Genomic DNA, 20,836 nt, shown 5'->3' with positions numbered 1-20,836 from the left:
TTCCAAGTCTGTACTCCCCTGACCCTCCCAGAGGTCCTGAGCAAAGGCGTTTTGGGTTTATTCAGGAAGTATGTTGGCGTCTTTGGTGATGTAATGTGGGTTCATGCAAGGACACCATCGGTCCCAGGCTAAAATGCCAGATTTGGTTCAAAGAGCACTCAAGCATGCTGCACGGTGGCTCTGGGGAGGACGCATTTGTGGCCATCACCTGGCACTATCGGCATCGGCATCCTGGTGCTCGTAGTCCCCGCGGCCATTCCTCAAGAGCGAGGTACCCGGTGGCGAGCTCCTTAGAGGAGACCGTGGGGCTTGCTTCCTCACTCTGTTCCTTTGCGAATCATCACCTGGCTGTGGGTCCATCTGATAGGTGCAACCTTGACCCCATTTCTGCACCTGCACCTAAGATGGATTACAGCAAGAGGAGAAGGCGGGACTCATATGTGGGCAAGTGTCCACCAGAGAAGGTAGCCAGACCCTGCTGGGTAGCTGTGGTTTTGACAAGTGGGCCCCAAACTCACCCCAGAGGGGGCTCTATGTCTTTGCCAGAGTCCTGGTTTGTGGTGACCTTCCCACCTTGTCCTTTGGAGTGTACTCAGGATGACACTCCTTTTTGTCTGGAAGAGTATTAAGATGCTAGCTTCACTGACCACTGGTGGGGCGGCCCCTCTGTCCCTGGCCTAAGACAGGGACAGAGATCTGCAGAAGACAGATCGGGATGATGCTGTCCTGACCTTGCTGGGTCCTCCGTTCCCCCCGGGGCCACTTACTGCCATTGAGCCCCAGCAGCATATGGCAGCTTGCTGGGAGCTGGTTGGAAGCGGCCAGCAGGCTGAGCCTTCCTGCACAAGTGGGTGGTGTCTGGCCACATCTGCCACGTCATTTGCACCGAGTGTCCCTCCCAAGTCCTCCCCTAGGAGGGTGGCATTTGGCAAAGTCTGTATGCCTGAGAACTCTTGTCTCCCACGAATGGGAGTTAAAATATAATTTCTTTCTAGTTAAGAAGTGCCCTTTAGAGGCATGAAAAGGACGCATAAAACCATTCTTTCTCTTGATATCTTTGTGTGAGCTAAAGCAACAATCTGCTAATGTCGTGACCATATAATGACAACGTGTGGCAGGCCGTGTGCAAATGGTGGTGTTTTTTTGCACAGGGTGTTCTGAGAGAATTTTTCTTGCTGGAGGAGTTCCTTTGTTCTTGTCCATTACCCGGCTCTTTTATGCCAAGACTAAAAATTAACTCACTCCTTGTTTAGAGTTATCACTTAAGCTATAGCTAACCGAGAAGAGGAGAAAGACCTTGAAAAGTAGAAGGACAAAGCAATTATTATGCTACCAAAATGGAGCCAGGTCTATTTACTGCCTTCCAAGACCAGGGAAATTAGCCACCATACCACGCGGCACAGAACCAGAAACTCCCAGCCCTCTGGGATTCCTGCCCCTTCCTTGTGTGTCCTTGCGCAAGTTACTTTATCTCTGATAGGAGTTTATGAAATTTATTTGTAAAATAAGGACAATACTACCCAATTCCATTTACATCCCTGTGTCAGCCGGGATCCCAGCAAGGTCTATGCAATGGAGGGGAGCACCACGGGGGGCAGCATGGCGTAGTGGCTAGGGACATGGGCTTTGCAATTAGTCTCATGGCTGTGTGACCCTAGGGATGCTACTTCCCCTCTCTGAACCTCAGTCTCCTAGTAACTGGGGATAATCCTAATACATCCTCATTGGGCAGTTGTGAGGAAAAAATGCAATGATGTATAGTATCTAAATCAGTAAGCCGGTTCCCAGCATATAATACAAACTCGAAAGTAGTAGCCGTTACTATAATTCGAGAAGCATTCGAGAAGCAGATACACTGGAACGGGAATCACTGGATTCTAGACCTGGAGGGGTCCATACAGGCCAAGCGCTCTGAAAGCTCATTTCTTTTAGTTAAGGAAACCAAGGCTGCATCCTTGCCCACAGGGCAGAGCTGGGCCAGAGAGCCCAGGCCCCTTTTTTGCTTATTTCTACCTCTCCTGCCTCTGAAAGAAAACCAGGGGCAGCTGAGGGGCATGGGGGCCTGCCACTGAGGAGGTGGGGCTTGAAGTTAGCCCTGAGGGGACAGTGGCCTTGCAAGGTCGAGGGGCGAGGGTGCTGTCTGAAGGAGCATGGTAGAGCTCCCAGGGGCCTGAGGACCAGTGTGGTTGTTGCCTGTGGGGTGAGTGTCCCTGAGGGCTCCTGCCTTGGTCTTGGTCATTTAGGGTGTTCATCTTCCCCGGTACCCCAGGGGCAGCTCTGAAGAGAGCTGCTGCTTCTCCCCATCCCGCATCGCCTGGGGTGTAGCTTACTCCTCCTCACCCCTGTCTGCTGGCCTTCACAGGGCTGTGTGTGGTGGGGAACCGGTGCAACCCTGTCGGGTGGGGAGAGCTTAGCAGTGTGTGGCTTGAGGCTTGGGCCAGGCAGGGCTGGGAAGGGCCAAACACTGGAAGGTACTTAGAGCCAAATATCCCAGACAAAGCTGCCTCGAAGTGCTGGCTTCTAGGTGCCTGCTTCAGGACGCCTGGTGTGGGGCCTGGGATCCTGGCCTCTTCAAAAGCTCCTCAAGTGGTCTGCTGTTGGGTCAGAAACCTATAGCCTAGGTTCTCAGTGTTGGAGTGGGGATCTGCCCACCTGGGGAACTTTAACAACTTCCCTTCCCGCTCAGCTTCAGACCAATGAAGTCAGAATTTGGGGGTGGGCCCAGACGGTGCTGTTTTTTAAAGCCCTCCAGGGCTGCCTGGGAAGGCCATTCTTGAAAATGCTGCTGGAAGTTGAGCAAGGGAGCGTGAACTCCTGCGCCAAGTGGACGGCGCGGTGGGACGGCCCTGAGTTACCCCCAGTGCAGGTGAGGAAGCCAGTCTTCAGGGGCCCGTGTGCCCCGAGGCTTCCACCTTTGTAGTCGACGTGCTGAGGGGCACGGAGGGGTTGGGGAGAGCTCTGGTTGGGCTCGAATGTGCCTAGCTTCTTGGCCTGTAGCTTGCAAACCCCAAGGAACCGTGTGGGGGGGCCCATTGATCCCTGAGGTTTCTGCCTGGTTTGTGGGCACGCAGGGTTTTAGGTGAGAGAGCTTGGCAGGGAGGAGTGGAGCCCTGAAGTTGCCAGGGCGGCCCATTCTGTTTGAAAAGGGCTGGTTTTCTCCCTCACCCGGACCAGCGGCCGGTCTTGGTGGGCTGCAGTTTGAGCCTGGCACCCACTAAGACTGGAGACTCTTCGTCTCCTTTGCCGGTTTGCCCCAAGAGCCCCAGACAATACGACTGCGCTCTCAGCTGAAGGTCGTCACCTGGGAGGAGAATAAGGAAAAGCTGCTCATTGCTTCCCGTCCACACCTGAACCAGAGTCTTTCAACTCATGCGGGGTTTTTGTTTGTGTATGGCTTGGATTTTCAGGTTCAGTAAGTTTTTAGATTTGGGTTCAAAATGTAGGTGATTTTTCAATGCTGCTAAGTCTAGACGCAGAGGAAACACGGACCAAGAGGTGACTGGATGAGGTTTCCTATCAGACAGTAAGAAGGGAAAACTACTTTTTCCTTCAAACTTGACCTATTGGAATGCAAAGAAATCTTTGAGAATCTGATGGAAGGCTGTGGAACCCTGCCCCACCTAAAACTTTGCACACCAGCCCCAGGCCAGTGCTGGGTTGCCTCTGAATTACCTGGAGGAAAGCTGCCTTGAAATGCTGGCTTCTAGGCACCTGCTTCGGGAGGTTGGTCTGGGGCCTGGATTCTCACCTCTTTAAAAGCTCCTCAGGTGGTCTGCTGTTTTGGTTGGGAACCTATAGCCTAGGTTCTTGGTGTTGGAGCTGGCACTGCACCCACCTGGGGAACTTTAACAACTTCTCTTCCTGCTCTGCTTCAGATCAATGAAATCAGAACTTGGGGTGGGCCTAGGCAAGGAGATGGTTCTGTAGGAAATCAGGAGAGAGCGCATCCACTCCCATGTTGAGGGGACAGTAGGAGTGGAAAGGTTCTAAGTACTTTCAAATATTAGTTGGATCACTGGACAGAGATGGCATCCTGAAGGAGTGGGTGAGCTCGGGTGGGCACTGGGCTTTAAGGTGGGGGTAGGGAGTCAGAGAGACCTGTCCTACAAAGGAGGAGTCTTCCTGGAAGCCCAGTAATGGGAAGGGTGGCGTGAGTGGACAGAACTTTGAGCTGGGAGGCAGCTGTCCGATGTGGCCCACCATGATCTCAAGTACCTGAGCCTGGTGGCAGAGGAAGGTGGGGTGGGGGGGTGGATCGGGACCTGTGGTAGAAGGGGAGGGTGCTGTGGCACTAGTTGACAATGGCAAGACAAGAGTAAAATGGGCACATGACATCAGTTGGCTCATGTACAGACAGCAACTTTAGAAAAGCAGTGAGGTTCTGGAGGGGGAGCCGTTAGTGGAGGGAGAGAGCATTTATACAAATCAAGTTACCTTGAGCCATACTTGAGGTGTGAGGTGGCCAGGTGAGGAACGTTGGTCTGGGACCCAGGTGAAGAGTATCAAAGACCAGAGAGGCTGGGGTGATTCCCAGAGGAAGGGAGTTGTAAACCTCAAACCTCTATTTAGGAAGATTTTGAGGGGTGCCTGGGTGGCTCAGTGGGTTAAAGCCTCTGCCTTCGGCTCAGGTCATGATCTCAGGGTCCTGGGATCGAGCCCCGCATCGGGCTCTCTGCTCAGCAGGGAGCCTGCTTCCTCTTCTCTCTCTCTCTGCCTGCCTCTCTGCCTACTTGTGATCTCTGTCAAATAAATAAATAAAATCTTTAACCAAAAAAAAAAAAAAAAGATTTTGAGACAGCGGGCACGCCAGCACACCAGTTGCAGGAGAGGCAGAGGAAGAGAATCTTCAAGTAGATTCCCCTGCTGAGTGCAGAGCCTGAGATCAGGGCTCAAACCCATGATCCTGAGATCATGACCTGAGTTGAAACCAAGGGATGCTTAACCCACTGAGCCACCCAGGCACCCCTAAAAGGGGTCCACCTCTGCATCCAGAGGAGTTGTTTTATTTGTAAAAATTTTTTGAAATATTTTTTTAAAGACTTCATTTAGGGGTTCCTGGGTGGCTCGGTCATGAAGCGTCTGCCTTCAGCTCAGGTCAGGATCCCAGGGTCCTGGGCTCTAGCCCTGCATCGGGCTCCCTGCTCAGCGGGAAGCCTGCTTCTTCCTCTCCCACTGCCCCTGCTTATGTTCCCTGTCTCGCTGTGTTTCTGTCAAATAGGTAAAATTAAAAAAAAAAAAAAGCCTTCATTTATTTGAGAGTATGAGCAGGGGAGAGGGGTGGGGGGTAGGGAGAAGCAGACTCCCTGCTGAGTGCAGAGTCCTCTATGGGTTTTGATCTCATGACCCTGAGATCATGACCTGAGCTGAAATCGAGTTGGACACTTAGCCAACTGAGCTACCCGGGTGCCCCTTGACGTATATTTAAATAAAACCTAGAACTCCCTATAATTCTTTTTGAATTTTTAGAATAAGCCTAACTTGATTAGCCAATATTGTCTTAATTTGTATCTTAATTTTCTAATGTCCTTTTTGTTAGGTTTTGGTATTAGTTACACCAGTTCCCTAAAAATGCCTAGACTCTTTATCCTTGGTAAGCCCTGGAGGAGGTTAGGCAGTCTTCCAGCAACGGGCAGCGGGTGCAGGTGACCATGGAATCTGTCTTCTTTCAACCCGGGTCTGTTTCTACTAGTTGTGTGACTTGAGGCAGTTTATGTCCTTTCTACTAGTGTTCCTCATCTGCAAAATGGGCACAGTGGTGGTACTCATGTTGAAGGTGGGAGAAAGCAGGGATGGGAGATGGAGGACAGCTTCTGTGGACATAGCTGCCACTTACCACCACTCCCTTCAGCTGAGGCCAGTCCTCTCCTTTGCTAGGAACTCCTGGGATCTGGGGCCACCTTTCTCTCAGGTCGTTTACACAGCCTGTGGCCCCCAATTCCACACACGCTTTCTTCCATTGTAGGATTTCATGTTAAGGGGCAGATGGGGAAGGAGGTCGAATGTTGAAGCAGAGGAATTGTAAATGATGAAACTACTACAAAACAGGCCTTTATTCTGTGGTCTTGTAAATTCCCTCGGGATTTAGCATGACCAAGCCAACTGCCTGCTTTCTCAGTGTACTAGTGCAGGGAAGATGCCCCCTCCGGGATGGTGCTTGTTTCTGCGCAGGTGCCTGCAATCCCAAACCACATCAAACCACACCCCCGCCCCCACTGCAGGACGAGAGAATTCTGTGGGAAAACAGGCACGTCCTCGAAATTCGGTTTTGTAGTTGCTTGAAGCTAAAAGCAGGGCTATCAACTGGCACTATTGAACTTTTCCAGAACTTGAGCTCTTCTGAAATCGTTTCCCTGGTCATTCCATGCATTTCCCCCCATACCTGGGCATCTAAAGCATGTACTTTTGTCTACATGCTTTATGTAGCGACTCCTAATTGCTGAAAATACGAGGTACAGAAAATCTTGAGGTCTGTGGATTGAGGGTTCACTGTTATGGTCATTAGGTTCTTGGTTCTCTGGTTCCTGCTGGCCATTCTCTTTGGTTCTCTGGTTCCTGCTCCAGGCCAGACCTCTGCCCCCCACTGGGTGAAGAAGTGCCCCAGCTGGTGGCTACTGGCCCCATCCCAGAACACCCCAGAGTCTGTTCAGTCATTCAGGTCCATGCACTTAGAACTTTCTAGCATGATCACAAGAATTAAAGGAAGGTCCGCATCTGGATTGTCCATAGAAAGACTTGTGTGTGTGTGAAGAAAGTTTCATAGTCTGTGTTGATAGGAATCCCAGACTTGGGAAGATGGGTCAAGTGCTGTGTACTTGGGAAAAGCTCCTTGAGACTGGGGCTTGCACACAGCAATTGTAAAACAATCAGATGAACAAAGAAATCATAAAGGAGAGGCTCGTGGGCATCTGAAGGGATTGTGAATGCAGATTTCCTGCTCCTAAGCAGCTGTGGGGCTGGAGGCCACTGCATGCTTTTGTAGGCGATGCAGGTGGTTTTCCTTTCTCCTTTGGAAGAGACCATTTTATTTTTTTAAAAGGTTTTATTTATTTGACAGAGATCACAAGTAGGCAGAAAGGCAGGCAGAGAGGAGAGAAGAGGAAGCAGGTTCCCCACTGAGCAGAAAGCCCGATGCAGGGCTCAATCCCAGGACCCTGAGATCATGACCTGAGCCGAAGGCAGAGGCTTTAACCCACTGAGCTACCCAGGCACCCCTGGAAGAGCATTTTAAAAACCATACTTATCCCTCTTACTGAGTCTCAAGAATAAACGTGCAGTGATTACGATGAATTCATAATCACGGTATTAGCTGTGTGCCCTGGTGAGATTTTGTTCCTTTCCCTCCAACACAACCTCAAAACCCGGAAGCAGGAGAGCACTGCCAGACTGTTCTGGAGTCGGGGCGGGGAGCCCTGATGGGGAGAGAGATGGCCAGAAAAGTGATGGGAGGGAGCTCAGCCACCGACAGACCCCGTAGGTTATCTGCTGTGTTGCTGCTGAGCTGGCTCCATTTCACCTTCATTCACAGGCTCTTCCCTTTTTCCAAATCCCAAAGCCTTTGTTACCTTGAGGCGCCAGGACTCCTGTTTTCTCCCAGTTATCCTCCCAACTGCTGTGTCCCTTAGTGTCCTCCTCTGCCCAGGGTGGGACGAGCCATACCAGGAGCAGAATGGGGGAGAAAGGTCCATCTCCTTATTTTTTTAAAGGGTTTAAGAGTGTATGAGCACACATTGGGGGGAGGGGCAGAGGGAGAAGGAGAAGCAGGCTCCCTGCTGATTGGGGCGCCTGATGTGGGGCTCGATCCTGAGATCCTGAAACTGTGACCTGAGCAGACACTTAACTGACTTGAGCCACCCAGGCGCCCTCCCACATCCTGTTTTCTTAAACAGAGAAGGAGGGTACAAAGGTGTGGTATACACTGGCGTTGTTGAGACTGAATAGCCTGTAAGTTTTTTGATGGACCCCTCCCTTCTTGTGAGCAAGAGGTCAATGCTGTAACGGTCTTGACTTACTGTGAAGCAAACCACCTTTGTTTGATGACCCCGCTGTGTGCGCCTTTCTTCTATATTCAAAAAGGGTAAAAGTGGTCGAGCAGATGTGTGTTGTTACATTCCAGGGATCCCACTTGATGGGCATGGATTTTAAAGTTTTCCCAGCATGGTCAAGCATGAGCGCATGCTAACTATACGGATGGAAGGAGTTGACCAGACTCCACACACAAGAAAATGTGTGTGCAGTCTCCCAGGGTCCAACCTCCTCGTTTAATTTTCTGTGACCTCACACTCTTTCAGGGTAGATTCTCATTCTGTTAAGGTCCCTGCTTACCTCGAGTCTCTTGGACATGGGTGTGCTAGAGCCTTCAAGCTGATTGACAGCATGTGGGCGTTGTCTTGGCGACCGCTCTGATACCCGTGTCTGTTTTGTCTTCCGTCTCCATTAGGCGGGGTAAGAAGCACAGCATCATCCTGAGGACGCAGCTGTCCGTGAGGGTCCATGCCTGCATCGGTGAGTGACATGTGCGGAAGCGGGTACTACCATACGCCTTCCAGTATCAGACATGTGATAGGAAGTGTCCTTGAAGCAATAAAATACTTAGGATACTTCGTGTTCTGCTCTCTACTTGGATAAGCCCCCGTCCCAGATTGTTAGTTTGGTGAAGCCATTTCCGGCAGTGGTTTCCGAAGCCGTGTTTCATGGTGACTTCCTTTGCTGTTCAGTGAGTGAATGGAGCTGGAGGCGAGACAGACTGATGATGAGGTTCTTTGTGGGGCAGTGTCTGTGGGACGCTCCAGCCAGTTGAAGTGCTCTTCATGTGCCATCTGGTGGCTCTCCTCCGCTCCCTGTGGGGACGTGGGGGGTTGAGGCTCCAGGCCGCGGTCAGGTGACAGGAGGGGATCTCTCGGGTTTGCGTAGGATGGGGCATACGTAGATACAAAGCAATATGGTGTCGAGGGGATGTATTTGTGGTTCAGAATGGTTTGCGAGTGGTCACATAGGAACCCCACTGGGGCCTTTCCTACAGCCTTTTCCTGTACCTGTTGGTTTCCCCATCTACACGTGTGGGTTGAATGGCAATGAAAGCAGATACTGATGTGAAATAGACCAATTTGTGTGAGGCCTATCTAAAACCATGGCCTGGTTTCCTCCTGGCATTGGGCTATGTGAGGCAAGTAGCTAGTGTCATAAACAGAAGAAAATTAAAATTCACTTTATACATAGGAGTTTTTCCTATCCAAATCATTTTGCTTTTATTGCTTTTATACTAGCTTGTGGTCTTAATTCATTAATTAATTAATTAATCATTGTGTTGAGGCCTAGTCTACACCTGGAGTGTGGGGACTGAGTGGGATGGGAAGCACGGTTTCTGGTCCTTTCCCTTCCTCCCTACTTCCCTGTTGGAGACCCAGGCATGGGGTGAGGAGGTGGCTGAATGTGGAGGGGAATCCATGTAATTTTAGGTCACCTGGTGTTGTGTGTGTGAGGCTGTAAGCGTCTCCAGTGACAGTCTGACCATGTGGCTGGTGAGGAACCAGATAGCAGGTTCTTCAGCCTCTGGGTAGGAGGGTTCCTAATCTTGATGGAAACCCAGTGAGATCTGTAGAAGCTTCTGCAGTGACTGTTCACTTCTCAACTGCTGGTGGCACCGAGTGACCATGAGCCATGTACTCTAAAAATATATACTAGATATTTAATCCTTCACTTTTTAAAAAAAATTACCTGCTTTACCCTGTTTCCTGTTATTTCATATATATATGAATCATGTCTATCTGAAGAAAAGGCCTGTGACCTAGGACTTCTGATAACTTCACCTTCCCCCACAGCCAGATCTACAGCAAATTCCAGTATGTGCTGAATCCTGTTGGAGTTAACTATTGGCTGAAGTATAGTTGATAACCTGTAGAGATTTGGGACATGAGGATGAAGTGGTATTTCCCAAGATAGTAAGGTGGTGGAAAGCATATTAACACTAAAAATGGGTAGATTGGAATCCTAATGAACTAATTCCTTCTATGTAATTCACTTTTTGTACGTAAATATTTCAAGTCCAGGAGTTTTTAAAACCAGCTTCTAGGTTACTGACTCGCTGCATTAACTTAGGTATCCTATAGTCTCATGTAATCTCTGTACCATGTAAAACACGTAACTTCTCCCCATAGCACGCTGAGCACTAGGATTCCGTCCCGCGTTCTCCCAGGACACACATGCCTTCCTGCTGGAGGAATTGACCTGGTGCTGACAGGATCAGGGGGTTTGTTCCCAAACCTCCTTAAAGCCAACTGCTCTTGCTTTTGGATTGAAGTAATTGAATGAAGTCATAGGCACATATCCTATAAACTAATTCAATAGGAGTCTTAAAAAGTCACTGCTTTGAAAATTCATTGTTTTGGACAAGATTCAGAATTGGTTACTACTAAAGCATTTGTCGACATAGGTGGGTGACAACAACTACAGAAGTTGGAGTAGTGCAAAAAATCTGGAAGGGCTGTAGTCTTCACAAATGTCTGTTCTTGCTTGACTTCACAGAAAGTGAGATGGGAAATCCCGGACCTCATTGGTGGAGGAGTTCATGAAAGAAGGTCCACAGAGAATTCTAGTTAGTAGACCCTTATCCAAGAACGCTCATAGCTTGCAAGTAGGTGTGAATGTGTGTCCCTACTGTGCTCTGTGCCCAGTGTCTCAGCATAAGCAAAACCAGGATGATCATGTCCTATAGCTGCACATTAAAATAAAGTCTTAAGGTGTTTAATACTTTAAAAGGATTTTGTGCTTTGATTCTCCTCATTCGTTACCTCAGCCCTACTTATTTTGGATGGAAGGGTTTGACTGTATAAAATTATCATCAGTACCTAAGAAGGCAAAGTTTTTCCTATGTAATAAAAACCCCTCTTTCTTGTCCCATTGCCTATTATTAGCAAGATCTGGAATAGATTTATTATAATAGCACTAAATATTATCCTTTGGTTATGTATAGAAAATGGAATGTATGCATCGTGTGTATGAAGAACCAACCCCCATTGTGACATATTCTTTCCCTTTCCAAGTGGCAATATTAGATGAGATTTCTTTGGGATGAAAAACCCAAACCTGGAACAATCTTCAGTTGAAATGACAAAAGAAAACATGACAAGAGGGGAGGGAACATTTTCACATCAGTTGGTTGAGTTCTGGTTTCTTTTCCCGATGACTTCCCCTCCTTGCCATACAAGCAATGGTTGAACTATCACAGGCCTCGGACAATCAGTGTTCCCTTATCCTTGGCACCCATATACCATCTCCCCAGAGACCCCTTTCCCACCATGAGATTGGACTGGAAGGACCCACGGGTTTAAAATGCTATCAACTAAATTTCTCCAAAATGGTTCTTTCACCCTACAACATTTTCTCATTCACTCCTGCTTTTATTAAGTTTTTTAAATTAATGTTTAGAATCCTGCATCTACCTTTGTAGCAGGAGACTTGAAGTATTTAACTACATGTGTGTTGATGAATTGGGAGTGACATGCTGTTGGAATTCTCCAGTGTTAACTTTGGAACTCTGGACCCAATGGGGACAAGAGTGGAGTGGAGCCTTTATGGTCCACAACTGAACAGACCTCACAAAACGTGAAAGCGGTCAGGCACTGCTTTGAAGGTCATGGCTGGCAGCCGACACAGGCCTTTTCTGATAATGCAGCAGGGCTGAAGCAGAAAGTTGGAATGAGGTCTCGGTATGGAGAGAGATGCTCCTCTCCACTGTGATTTTTATTTCTTTGCACAGTTTCCAGTATGACCGCTTGATGTAACATTGTAGCAAACAGTGCATGACTTGCCTTCCAAATCTAGCTTCACTCTTCAGAAAAACCCGTGGTCCCATTGTAGGCATGAACTTAGATATGGACGGGGAAAAAAAAAGTAATCTATGACGGGCATGTAAAGTCTGCATTTTTATGAGGTTAGCTAGAGAAAATAAATTTTTGGTCTCTGCAAGTGATCCTATTTCCAGACACCAGGAAAATGTTCAGAGGGCCAACTGGCTCTGATGACTCAATCTCCTCTTAAAGAGAAAAGGAGTGGAAGAATTGTAGGGGTGAGGGATAGAATTGAGGATTTAAAAACAAAGATTTGAAGTTGTTAGGATCTTAAAGGTAGTATCCGAGTGTTTGCTACTGGCGTGCTTTGGAGGCATTTTTTTGGACTTAAAAACCTCTGTGCTTCAGTTTTCTGGACCAGATCCTGTCTTCTCATGAAGAGAACAAACTGTCTATTGATTGCGACCCATAAGGTAGACACTTCCAAGTATCCAGCATTGAGTTAAACAAAAGGGACGATTGGCTGAAGGTTGCAGAGTGTCATTTCTGATGACAGTTGTGAAGGACAACCTGGGACAAAGGGTTTTTAGAGTCTTTAGAGGCATCTCCTACCAACTTAGGAGATGATGAGATCACCCATGAGGATAGAGATGAGGTAGGCAGAAACTGACAAGGTAGCTGAGCTGGCTAATCTCTCCATTAGGTTAGTCTCCTTGCTTGGTAAATGTCAAATCACAGAGGACCCTTGTAGAGGTAAGAAAATCACTTTGCATCACCCACTGATGCAAAGTGTAGTCCATTTCCAGCAACACAACAGAACAAGGCATCAGCTATAATTTGCCAGGGCTTCTCTCCTGAGCTAAGTCACGGAACTCTGCTTCTTGCTCTACTGTTTCAGTGAGGAGGCGAATGACGAAGGGGGTTGGGGAGGGGACCATATCTCAAGAAGAACCTTCTAGTACAGGAGTGACTGAGGAGATTCATCTCACATGCTAGCTGTTTTAGAGGTGGTGGCTCCCTGGGGCATGGTGTTGAGAAGGATTCTGAGGCTGTGTGATTCTTGATGGGGAAGGGTCTTGGATCCATGCCAGCTCTTTCTGGTGGTGATGGAGGTGGTGTGAGTCTATGGGGTAGGACTGACAGCTGTGGGGCCCCCAGTGACCTAAGGGTTCTGTCTGTGTCTGAATCTTCTCTAGCTACAGTGTAGAGGGCCCTGGCTTTTGTATTCAGAAGGCAGGGAGTGGAGCTGTAATCATGACCCCTGACTGCACCCTATCCCCTACCTCCTGCATACGTTTTTGTTCTTCACTCCTTTCCTCAGGCTCTGCCTTCTTAGGCCTGTGCCTCAACCTGGCTTGTACCCTCTTCCATCTTGCCAAGCTTTCTGACTAGGCCCAGTACCACTTCCTCTGCTTCTGAGCTTCTTTCTCCCTCATTGTTATGTTTGAGCTGGGGTTTTGTGTGGCTGAGCCCTTCTGGCCCTGCAGGGAGGCCTCCCTCCAACTTTTTTTGATGTTGCACTTGCCCCTTGGGTGGGCTGTTAATTGGATTCCAATGTGGGCCTCCTACCTCTTGACTCTGGAATTCCCATGAAAACTAGAGGTTTCCTTCTCCAAACTGCAGAATGGCTTTTTGACCCTCTTGGGCTTCATAGCAGCTGGGTGGTATTTCTAAATTAGTTAATCAAGAGGAGGAGCCCCTTTGTGGGGGGAGGGGTGTGCTCAGACCCTGGAAGCCTGTGTGGTAACTTAGGTGTCCTGCCCCTCTGGGTGCTGGGAAGGGGAGAGGGCCCACACAGGTGCTACTGGCCCTATGTTGTCTGAGGGGGCAGCCCCCATGCATCCCTGGGGTGACCGTGGAAAACGTAATTGCAGCTTTTGTGATCAGAACACCCCCACAATCCCTCTTTCCCCTCCTGGACCCCCCTGTCCTGCTGTGTCTGACTCCAAGTCTTGGGCCTGAGCTTCTCGCTGATTCTGTTCTGCATTCCCCCAGCTGCTGCTCTTAGCCTGCTTCCGCAGACTTGAGACAGGGGCAGGGCTTCCCTCCTGCCCTGTTTGTGGATGTTATGATGGCCGAGCTCACAGTGTCCTGGCTATGTCCTTCCCTAGTGGGGTTAGGCACAGTGGGTTACATTTCCTGTTTTCTCCTTCGATGTAGGGATCCATGGATTCTCCAGAAACCCTGGAGCCCATCTCCTGTCCTGGCCTTTCTGTAGAGTGGCTGGCTGTGGCCTTGGCAGAAACTGGGCTCAGGTTTGAAATCCTGCATCTACCTTTGTAGCAGGAGACTTTTAGTATTTAACTACATCAAACCTCTCTTTTATACCCCACCCAGTCCGTGACCTGCTTTTTTTTTTTTTTTTTTAAATTTTATTATTTGACAGAGGGAGAGAGAGATCACAAGTAGGCAGAGAGGCAGATGGGGAGTTGGGGGCGGGGGAAGCAGGCTTCCTGCTGAGCAGAGAGCCCGATGCAGGGCTCGATCCCAGGACCCTGAGATCATGACCTGAGCCAAAAGCCGAGGCTTAACCCACTGAGCCACCCAGGTGCCCCCTGTGACCCAATTTTTTTAAAAAGATTTTATTTATTTATTTGACAGAGATCACAAGTAGGCAGAGAGGCAGGCAGAGAGAGAGGAGGAAGCAGGCTCCCCGTTGAGCAGAGAGCCCAATGCGGGGCTCGATCCTAGGACCCTGAGATCATGACCTGAGCCGAAGGCAGAGGCTTAACCCACTGAGCCACCCAGGTGCCCCTGTGACCCATTTTTACCCACAGTTCTGTTCTCTAGGTAAGAACAGGCTCTCTGGGCTAATCAGATAAATAGCTCCCATCATCTGCTTCCTATTAATCCACCTCAGCTCCCAGGTATGGACCCCACAGAATGTCTAAATGTCTAAAAGGCCACTGGGTCCGGGCTGGAAGAGGCTGGCCTGTCCACCTTTCCACTCTGTGTAGGTGGCTACCTCTAAGGTAACATATGGCCAAACAGTGATTGACAGATGGGGTCTCTCCAGCGCCCGCCAAGGGAGAAAGCATATTGGGAACATGCCTCTAGGTGATTCAAACTGCCCAGAGTCTAGTGTTTAAATGCTGATGGCTACTGAGTTCTGTCACACCTGCCCACACATGCTGTAATCTTAGAGGACAGTATATAGATAAGTCAGGAATGATTTGTTGCCAGGAATTAGAAGAACAATTACAGAATGAGTTCAAAAATGACTCTGGTGCCTACAGACATGCAGGTAAACACAAATACAGGGAGTGAATATAGAAAAGGAGACACACCTATGCGATACTCAGCATGAGAACCTTCCAGATACAGCTGGAATCTCGGGTCCGCTATGGGAATTAGGAAGGAAGGAAAAATGAGCAAGTGTGGATTGACCCACAGGAAAGAAAAACAGTTATACGAGGTCTCATAAGGCAGTTTGACGTCCCATTTGTGCGCTTACCTTCCCCCCTTGACTGTATTTAAACTGTTCATTCATTGCCTCTTTAGGCCTTTGTTACCTTTTTACCTCTAAAGATCTTCGATTATTGGATGATACTAGAGCATTGCCTGAGAACCATTACTGATGTTTACTTTGCCCTGTCCTAGAAACTGCTTCTATCCTTAACAGTAACATGACATTCTGGCAGAAATGGACTCCGGAGAATGTAGTCCCGGTTGCGGGTGGGGGGGGGCAACACCTGTAGCAGATGTTACGAGTTTAAACCACGTGCTGGTGGCTAGACTCCAAAGTTGCTGTCCAGCAGGACCTTCAGTGTCATCCAGAAAACAAGCCCTGGCAGGGAAACCACCACGCTTTTGAATGAGTTCTAGACTGTTGCTATATATGCTTTTTACTTACAGGTCTGAGCTGCAGGGGGATGTCATTAATGCGGGCTCTCATGATGAACTCTCTGCATCTGAGCTCCCCCCCCCACCCCCTCGCGCCCCACGCAAAGAGATGGCTTCATTTTTTGTCATGAAACAATAAGAGTATGTTAGGAAACACAGTGAGTCGCTTGGTTATTACAAATTTTGCTATCCAGAGGGCATGGGAGCTGAAAAGTAGGCTGGATGGCATGCACATACCTTGCTACAGGGAGATTGTTCAAGGAGTAGATGGGCACCCCTGTTTTTCAGGTCTTGTTGAGGGACCTAGAAAAAAAAAATGGATTCTTGGGTGGGGATTCTTGGTGCATTTTAGCGATTCCTGTTGGGTTAGAAATACCAAATGGGAAATATTTTAACTTGGGAATCAAAACACATGGAAAGCATTAGAGCAACACGTGCAGCCAGTTCAAAATTTGATTCAAAGGAGGTAAAAAAAGGTGTTTGGGAATTGGTTATAAGTGCTGTAGTCTCCAGTTGATATGCTGGAGTAGTAGCGACAGACTAGCAAGAGGAGAAAATGAAACAGGTTAGTGTCAGTATAATTAGTAAGAAGAAAACAGGGGTGCCTGGATGGCTTAGTCAGTTAACTGGCTACCTTCAGCTCAGGTCATGATCCCGGGGTCCCAGGATCAAGCCCCATGTCAGGCTTCCTGTCAGGGTCCCTGCTAAGCAGGGAGCCTGCTTCTCTCTCTCCCTCTGCCCCTCCCCTCTCCCCCTCTCCCCCACCACCCTGCTTGCATGCTCTTGCTCTCAAAATCTTAAAAAAAAAAAATGAAAAGAAGAAAACATTCTGTTAATTGTACTGAGAGGTGATGTGATTTCTTTCTATCCTAGGAACTGGGCTGTGTTGGTGTGTGCAGGACGGGGTCCATTTTCAGGGATTTAGGGAAATCTTTGTGGGACAAGATACAGCATTCAGCCTGCAGTCGGTACTTCAATCCTTTCTTAGCCTTCTGACAAGATCGCCCTTGAGATTCGACGGCCGGTTTACTACCACTCTGAGAATTAGATAATGCATCTGCAAGTATTTCAAGTTGTAAAGTGCCATGAAGATAGAGAATTCTACTAAATTAGACTGTTTACCTTGGCCATTTTATTTATTTTTTAAAAAATATTTTATTTTTTAGAAAGCATGCAAGTGTGCAAATAGCTGAAGCAGACGCCCTACTGGGTGCAGAGCCCAATGCAGGGCTTGGTCCCACCACGGAGGTCATGTCCTGAGCCAAAACCAAGAGTCAGATGCTCAACTGACTGAGCCACCATGGTGCTCCCTACCTTTGGCATTTAAAAAAAAAAAAAAAAAGTGATGTGAGTCATGTTCAGAGAACAGCACCCTTGCAACTGGGTCCTTTCCCACCCTCGGTTTTAGGATCCTCACTAGCCACGGGTGGGGCTGAGAGAGTAAAGCTTGAATTTCTCCATTCTCCAACTAGTGCCCTTAGTGCTGGCTGTCCCTTTGCTCTTTAGGCCACTTATATGGTCTTCAGCCGTTTTCTAGATATGTGATTGCAGAGCCCGGTGCGACCCTTCAGACCCAAAAAGTCCGAAGGGCTGCCCAAACCTCTAAACAGGTCTTTCAAAACGTTTTCCCTAAGTGAAGTTTCAGCAGGCTTCCAAGGACAGTTTGCAGAGTTCTGGTGTGGTTCATAGATGGCCTTAGGGGAAAGTTAATCAGCTGAGACAGATGGGTTTCACCCTTCAAGAGCTGACTATGTTGAGTTAGGCAGTTGAAATCCTTTTTTCTGAGCTGGGGTCCTGACTGCTCTAGAAGGAGCAGGAGCGTTCACGTCGCTTCCAGGCTTCCATCCTGCCTGGCTGGAATGGCTTCTCTTTTGGGCTTCAAGCGGGGAAGACCTGATCAGAACTACCTGCTGTCAGTTCTGGTTTTAGGAGCTGTCCGAAAGGAACACAAGGGCTCTTGGCTGGAGGCTGTGAGTTCTCCTGCTCTTGGTTTGGAGGTCTGGTCCTTTCTAGGAAGATCTAAGAGGTAGGGTTTTTGTTCCAGGTAGCACTTGGCTCTTGAGCACTTGAAGGTGGACTGTTTTGTGTCTGGCTCACAGAAGCAGACCCCAAAGTGTTTGTTGATTAAGGAAAGCCACTGTACTAGTGATTTATGATAAACACCTGACCTTCATCCTGTTTTTGGCACAGAGCTCCTAAAACACTTGAAATTCCTTAAGTGATAGGAGCAACAAAGGTGCCTTTTATTATGTTAATGAGGTGACTTGGTCCCCACCTTAAGGATGGGGGTGGGTTATGAGAAGAACCACCCAAGTGATGGAGAGTTGGAACTTTCAGTCCTATCCCTCCCTGACCTCTTAGCCATTGGTGAGGGATTCAGTCTATTGTGCCTATAATGAAGCCTCCGTAAAATCCCAAGAGGTAGGGTTCAGAGAACTTCCTGGTTGGTGAACACAGGGAGATTCAGGGAGAGAACATGGAAGGGCCATGCCCCTTTCTCATACCTTGCCCTATGCATCATTTCCATGCAAGTTACAACCTTTTATAAGAAACTGGTGATCAAGTGAAATTGTTGAGTTCTGCGGGCTTCTCTATCAAATTAATCAAACTCAAGGAGGGATTCATTGGAACCTCTGATCAAAAGCTGGTAGATGGGAGGCACAGGTGACAACCTGGGTTTGTGATTGGCATCTGAAGGTGGTGGGCAGTCTTGGAAGACTGAGCCCTCAATCTGTGGCCTGTGATGTAATCTACCATTAGCATCAGAATTGAGTTGAATTATGGGGCACCTGGTTGGTGTCTAATGCTTGATGATGTGGGAAAGCCTACACACACACATGTCGAAATTTGGTCCAGGAACCCAGAAGAGCTGCTAAAAGCGTCATGGTACTGATGCGTGTTGAATTCATTTACTTGAGCAAGGAAATTGTTTGGTATTTTCTTAGGAAAAGGAATAAAAAGCAGTAAGTAGAATGTGAAAGTAAATAGTAACAAATCTGGGGATGTGGGTGGAATGTCATTTTAAAGCATTTCCAGGAGCGCTCTGGGTTCTGTGGGGGTGCTGTGCAGATCCAGAAGGCAGGGCCTGACCAGGCTCCTGGCCTGGGTGGCCCACGTCTGTGCCAGGCAGAGCCGTGTGACTGGGGCCTGGGGACTCCCTCGCTACCTATCCCTTTCTCCCCTCAACCTTGTGAGGTCTGTCTGCTTATTTATAATGGTGAGGACCAGGGGGCCCTGGTGCTATCTCCTGGCAGTGCTGGGAGCCTTCATGGGGATAGCATGTGTACGAGCGAGCACTGTGCCCAGCACGCGCTACCTTGGGCAAACGGTGGTAAACATCCTCGTTATCCTCCTCACAATTTTGTGTTTTGTTCTTTTACAAATAGAGCAAAGCCTAAATGTGATTATTTGGTTCTCAAAGAAAAAGCACTTGTAGACTATTGGATGTGTGGAGAGACAGAATGGACTTGGATGAGAATCGGGCCTTCCTCCCATTCTTGAAGGACTGACCTTCTCCAGCACTGGGTATCAGACTTGTATTAAACATTAGGGTAAGACCTTGTCGAACTCTTGAATATAAAACCCATGTATAGGGGCGCCTGGGTGGCTCAGTGGGTTAAGCCGCTGCCTTCGGCTCGGGTCATGATCTCAGGGTCCTGGGATCGAGTCCCACATCGGGCTCTCTGCTCAGCAAGAAGCCTGCTTCCCTCTCTCTCTCTCTCTGCCTTCCTCTCCGTCTACTTGTGATCTCTCTCTGTCAAATAAATAAATAAAAATCTTTAAAAAAAAAAAAAAAAAAAAATAAAACCCATGTATAATGAATGCTCAGCTAGTGTTTTCGAGGTAGGATTTAGCTGCTCCCTCTTTCTGCTTGGCGGACAGACTGGAAACTGTAGGTCAGTAGGTTTCCATTAACATTATACTGGATACGATGGAATGGAGCTGGCCATCCTGCGTCCGTGATTCCTGAGTAACCAGTGGCATTGTGGGCTTTTTGTGGTGTTCTTTTCTGGAACCCTGGTTTTGACGCATTTTAGAATGTTCCAGTGTTGGCAACATCCAGTAATCAGCATGTTTACTGAAAAACTCTACTCCTCACTGAAATTAAGTGGGTTTTGTGAGAGTGAAGGCAGTTTGATGCTCCCCTTCTGTGTGTTCCCCAAGGGTGTTCTCCTGAAGGAACCCCCGAAATGGAGGGTAAAGCTTCCAAGAGTGTGCTCAGGCATTACACAAGACAGTTGGATGCGTGAAAAGGAGTGACAACACCATAATGTAACACCAAGTGCTAGTTACACTGTGTAACTTCAAAGTGGAAAAATTATGTTCTAAGCACTGTAAAAGTAGTCAAAATATTCTGTATGAGTTGATATTTACAGAATGGTCTGATAAGCTGTTGAAATTGCACCGAAAATATGTATATAATCTGTATGTTTTGTCTACAACTACTCTAGTGATGGTAAACTTTGACACGTACAACCTGTCACAGTCATTGTCAACAAATCTGGAGGATTTTTTTTTTTTTTTTAATGACTTGTTTGGCCCAGGATACCTTAAAAAGCTGTCCCACCATTTCTGTGTTGGTGTCTCTCCCTTCCCTGGCTTAGGCTCCAAGGCCTCAGAAGCCACCAGGAAGCAAAGCAGAGTGGAACGGGACACTTCACACTTCATCAGAAAGCCGTAAAGCCAATTACCAGCCCATTAGGGACTTGAAAAGGAGCTCTGCAAAGCTGTCTTCCCTGGGGACTGCCAAGGCCCATCTGAGTCAGGGATGAGATTCATGTGTGGATTTTTCTTTTTCTTTTTTCTCATTCCTTTTTCCTTCTTTTCTTTTTTTCTTTCTTTCCTTATTTATTTATTTATTTGATGAGAGAGAGATTCTAGAAGTGAGGCATGTCTGTCGGGATGGCCTCACAGAAAGCCTGGAACAGCTCAGGCCAGGCTTCTCCAGGGTGGAAGTGCTGGCCCATGTGTTCACAGCAGGTATCGGGATGATGATCCTCAAATCAATTCCGTCTTGGGGTTCTAGTCGTGCTCCTGCCTTTTCTTGGCTGTCCTCCAAGGTTTGGAGTTGCGTCCTTTCTGGGATCTGACTCTAGGCCTGGCCTCCCTCAGGACTTTGAGGGAGCACCAGGCCACGGCAGCTGGCTCGGCGGCTTGGGGACTAGAGAGTGCTGAGTCCACCCCTGAGTCCACCGTGGACTTGGGCC

At 48.3% G+C, this 20,836-nt stretch overlaps 1 protein-coding gene across 11 annotated transcripts in view; it reads left to right on the top strand.

The window, feature by feature from the left end:
• The window catches only part of FHOD3 (formin homology 2 domain containing 3), a 473,175-nt gene that overhangs the window by 62,515 nt on the left and 389,824 nt on the right, over nt 1–20,836 (top strand). For all 11 annotated transcript variants that reach the window (XM_047697409.1, XM_047697416.1, XM_047697413.1 and 8 more), the window contains exon 3: nt 8,438–8,502. In XM_047697409.1, coding sequence (XP_047553365.1) covers nt 8,438–8,502 — 65 coding nt within the window. The remainder of the gene's footprint in view (nt 1–8,437; nt 8,503–20,836) is intronic.

Source organism: Lutra lutra, chromosome 12, assembly GCF_902655055.1.
Source record: "Lutra lutra chromosome 12, mLutLut1.2, whole genome shotgun sequence".
In the NCBI taxonomy this organism is placed as follows: Eukaryota; Metazoa; Chordata; class Mammalia; order Carnivora; family Mustelidae; genus Lutra; species Lutra lutra.
The sequence above is the reverse complement of the archived record's forward strand: the minus strand, read 5'-3'. Positions and strand labels throughout refer to the sequence as shown.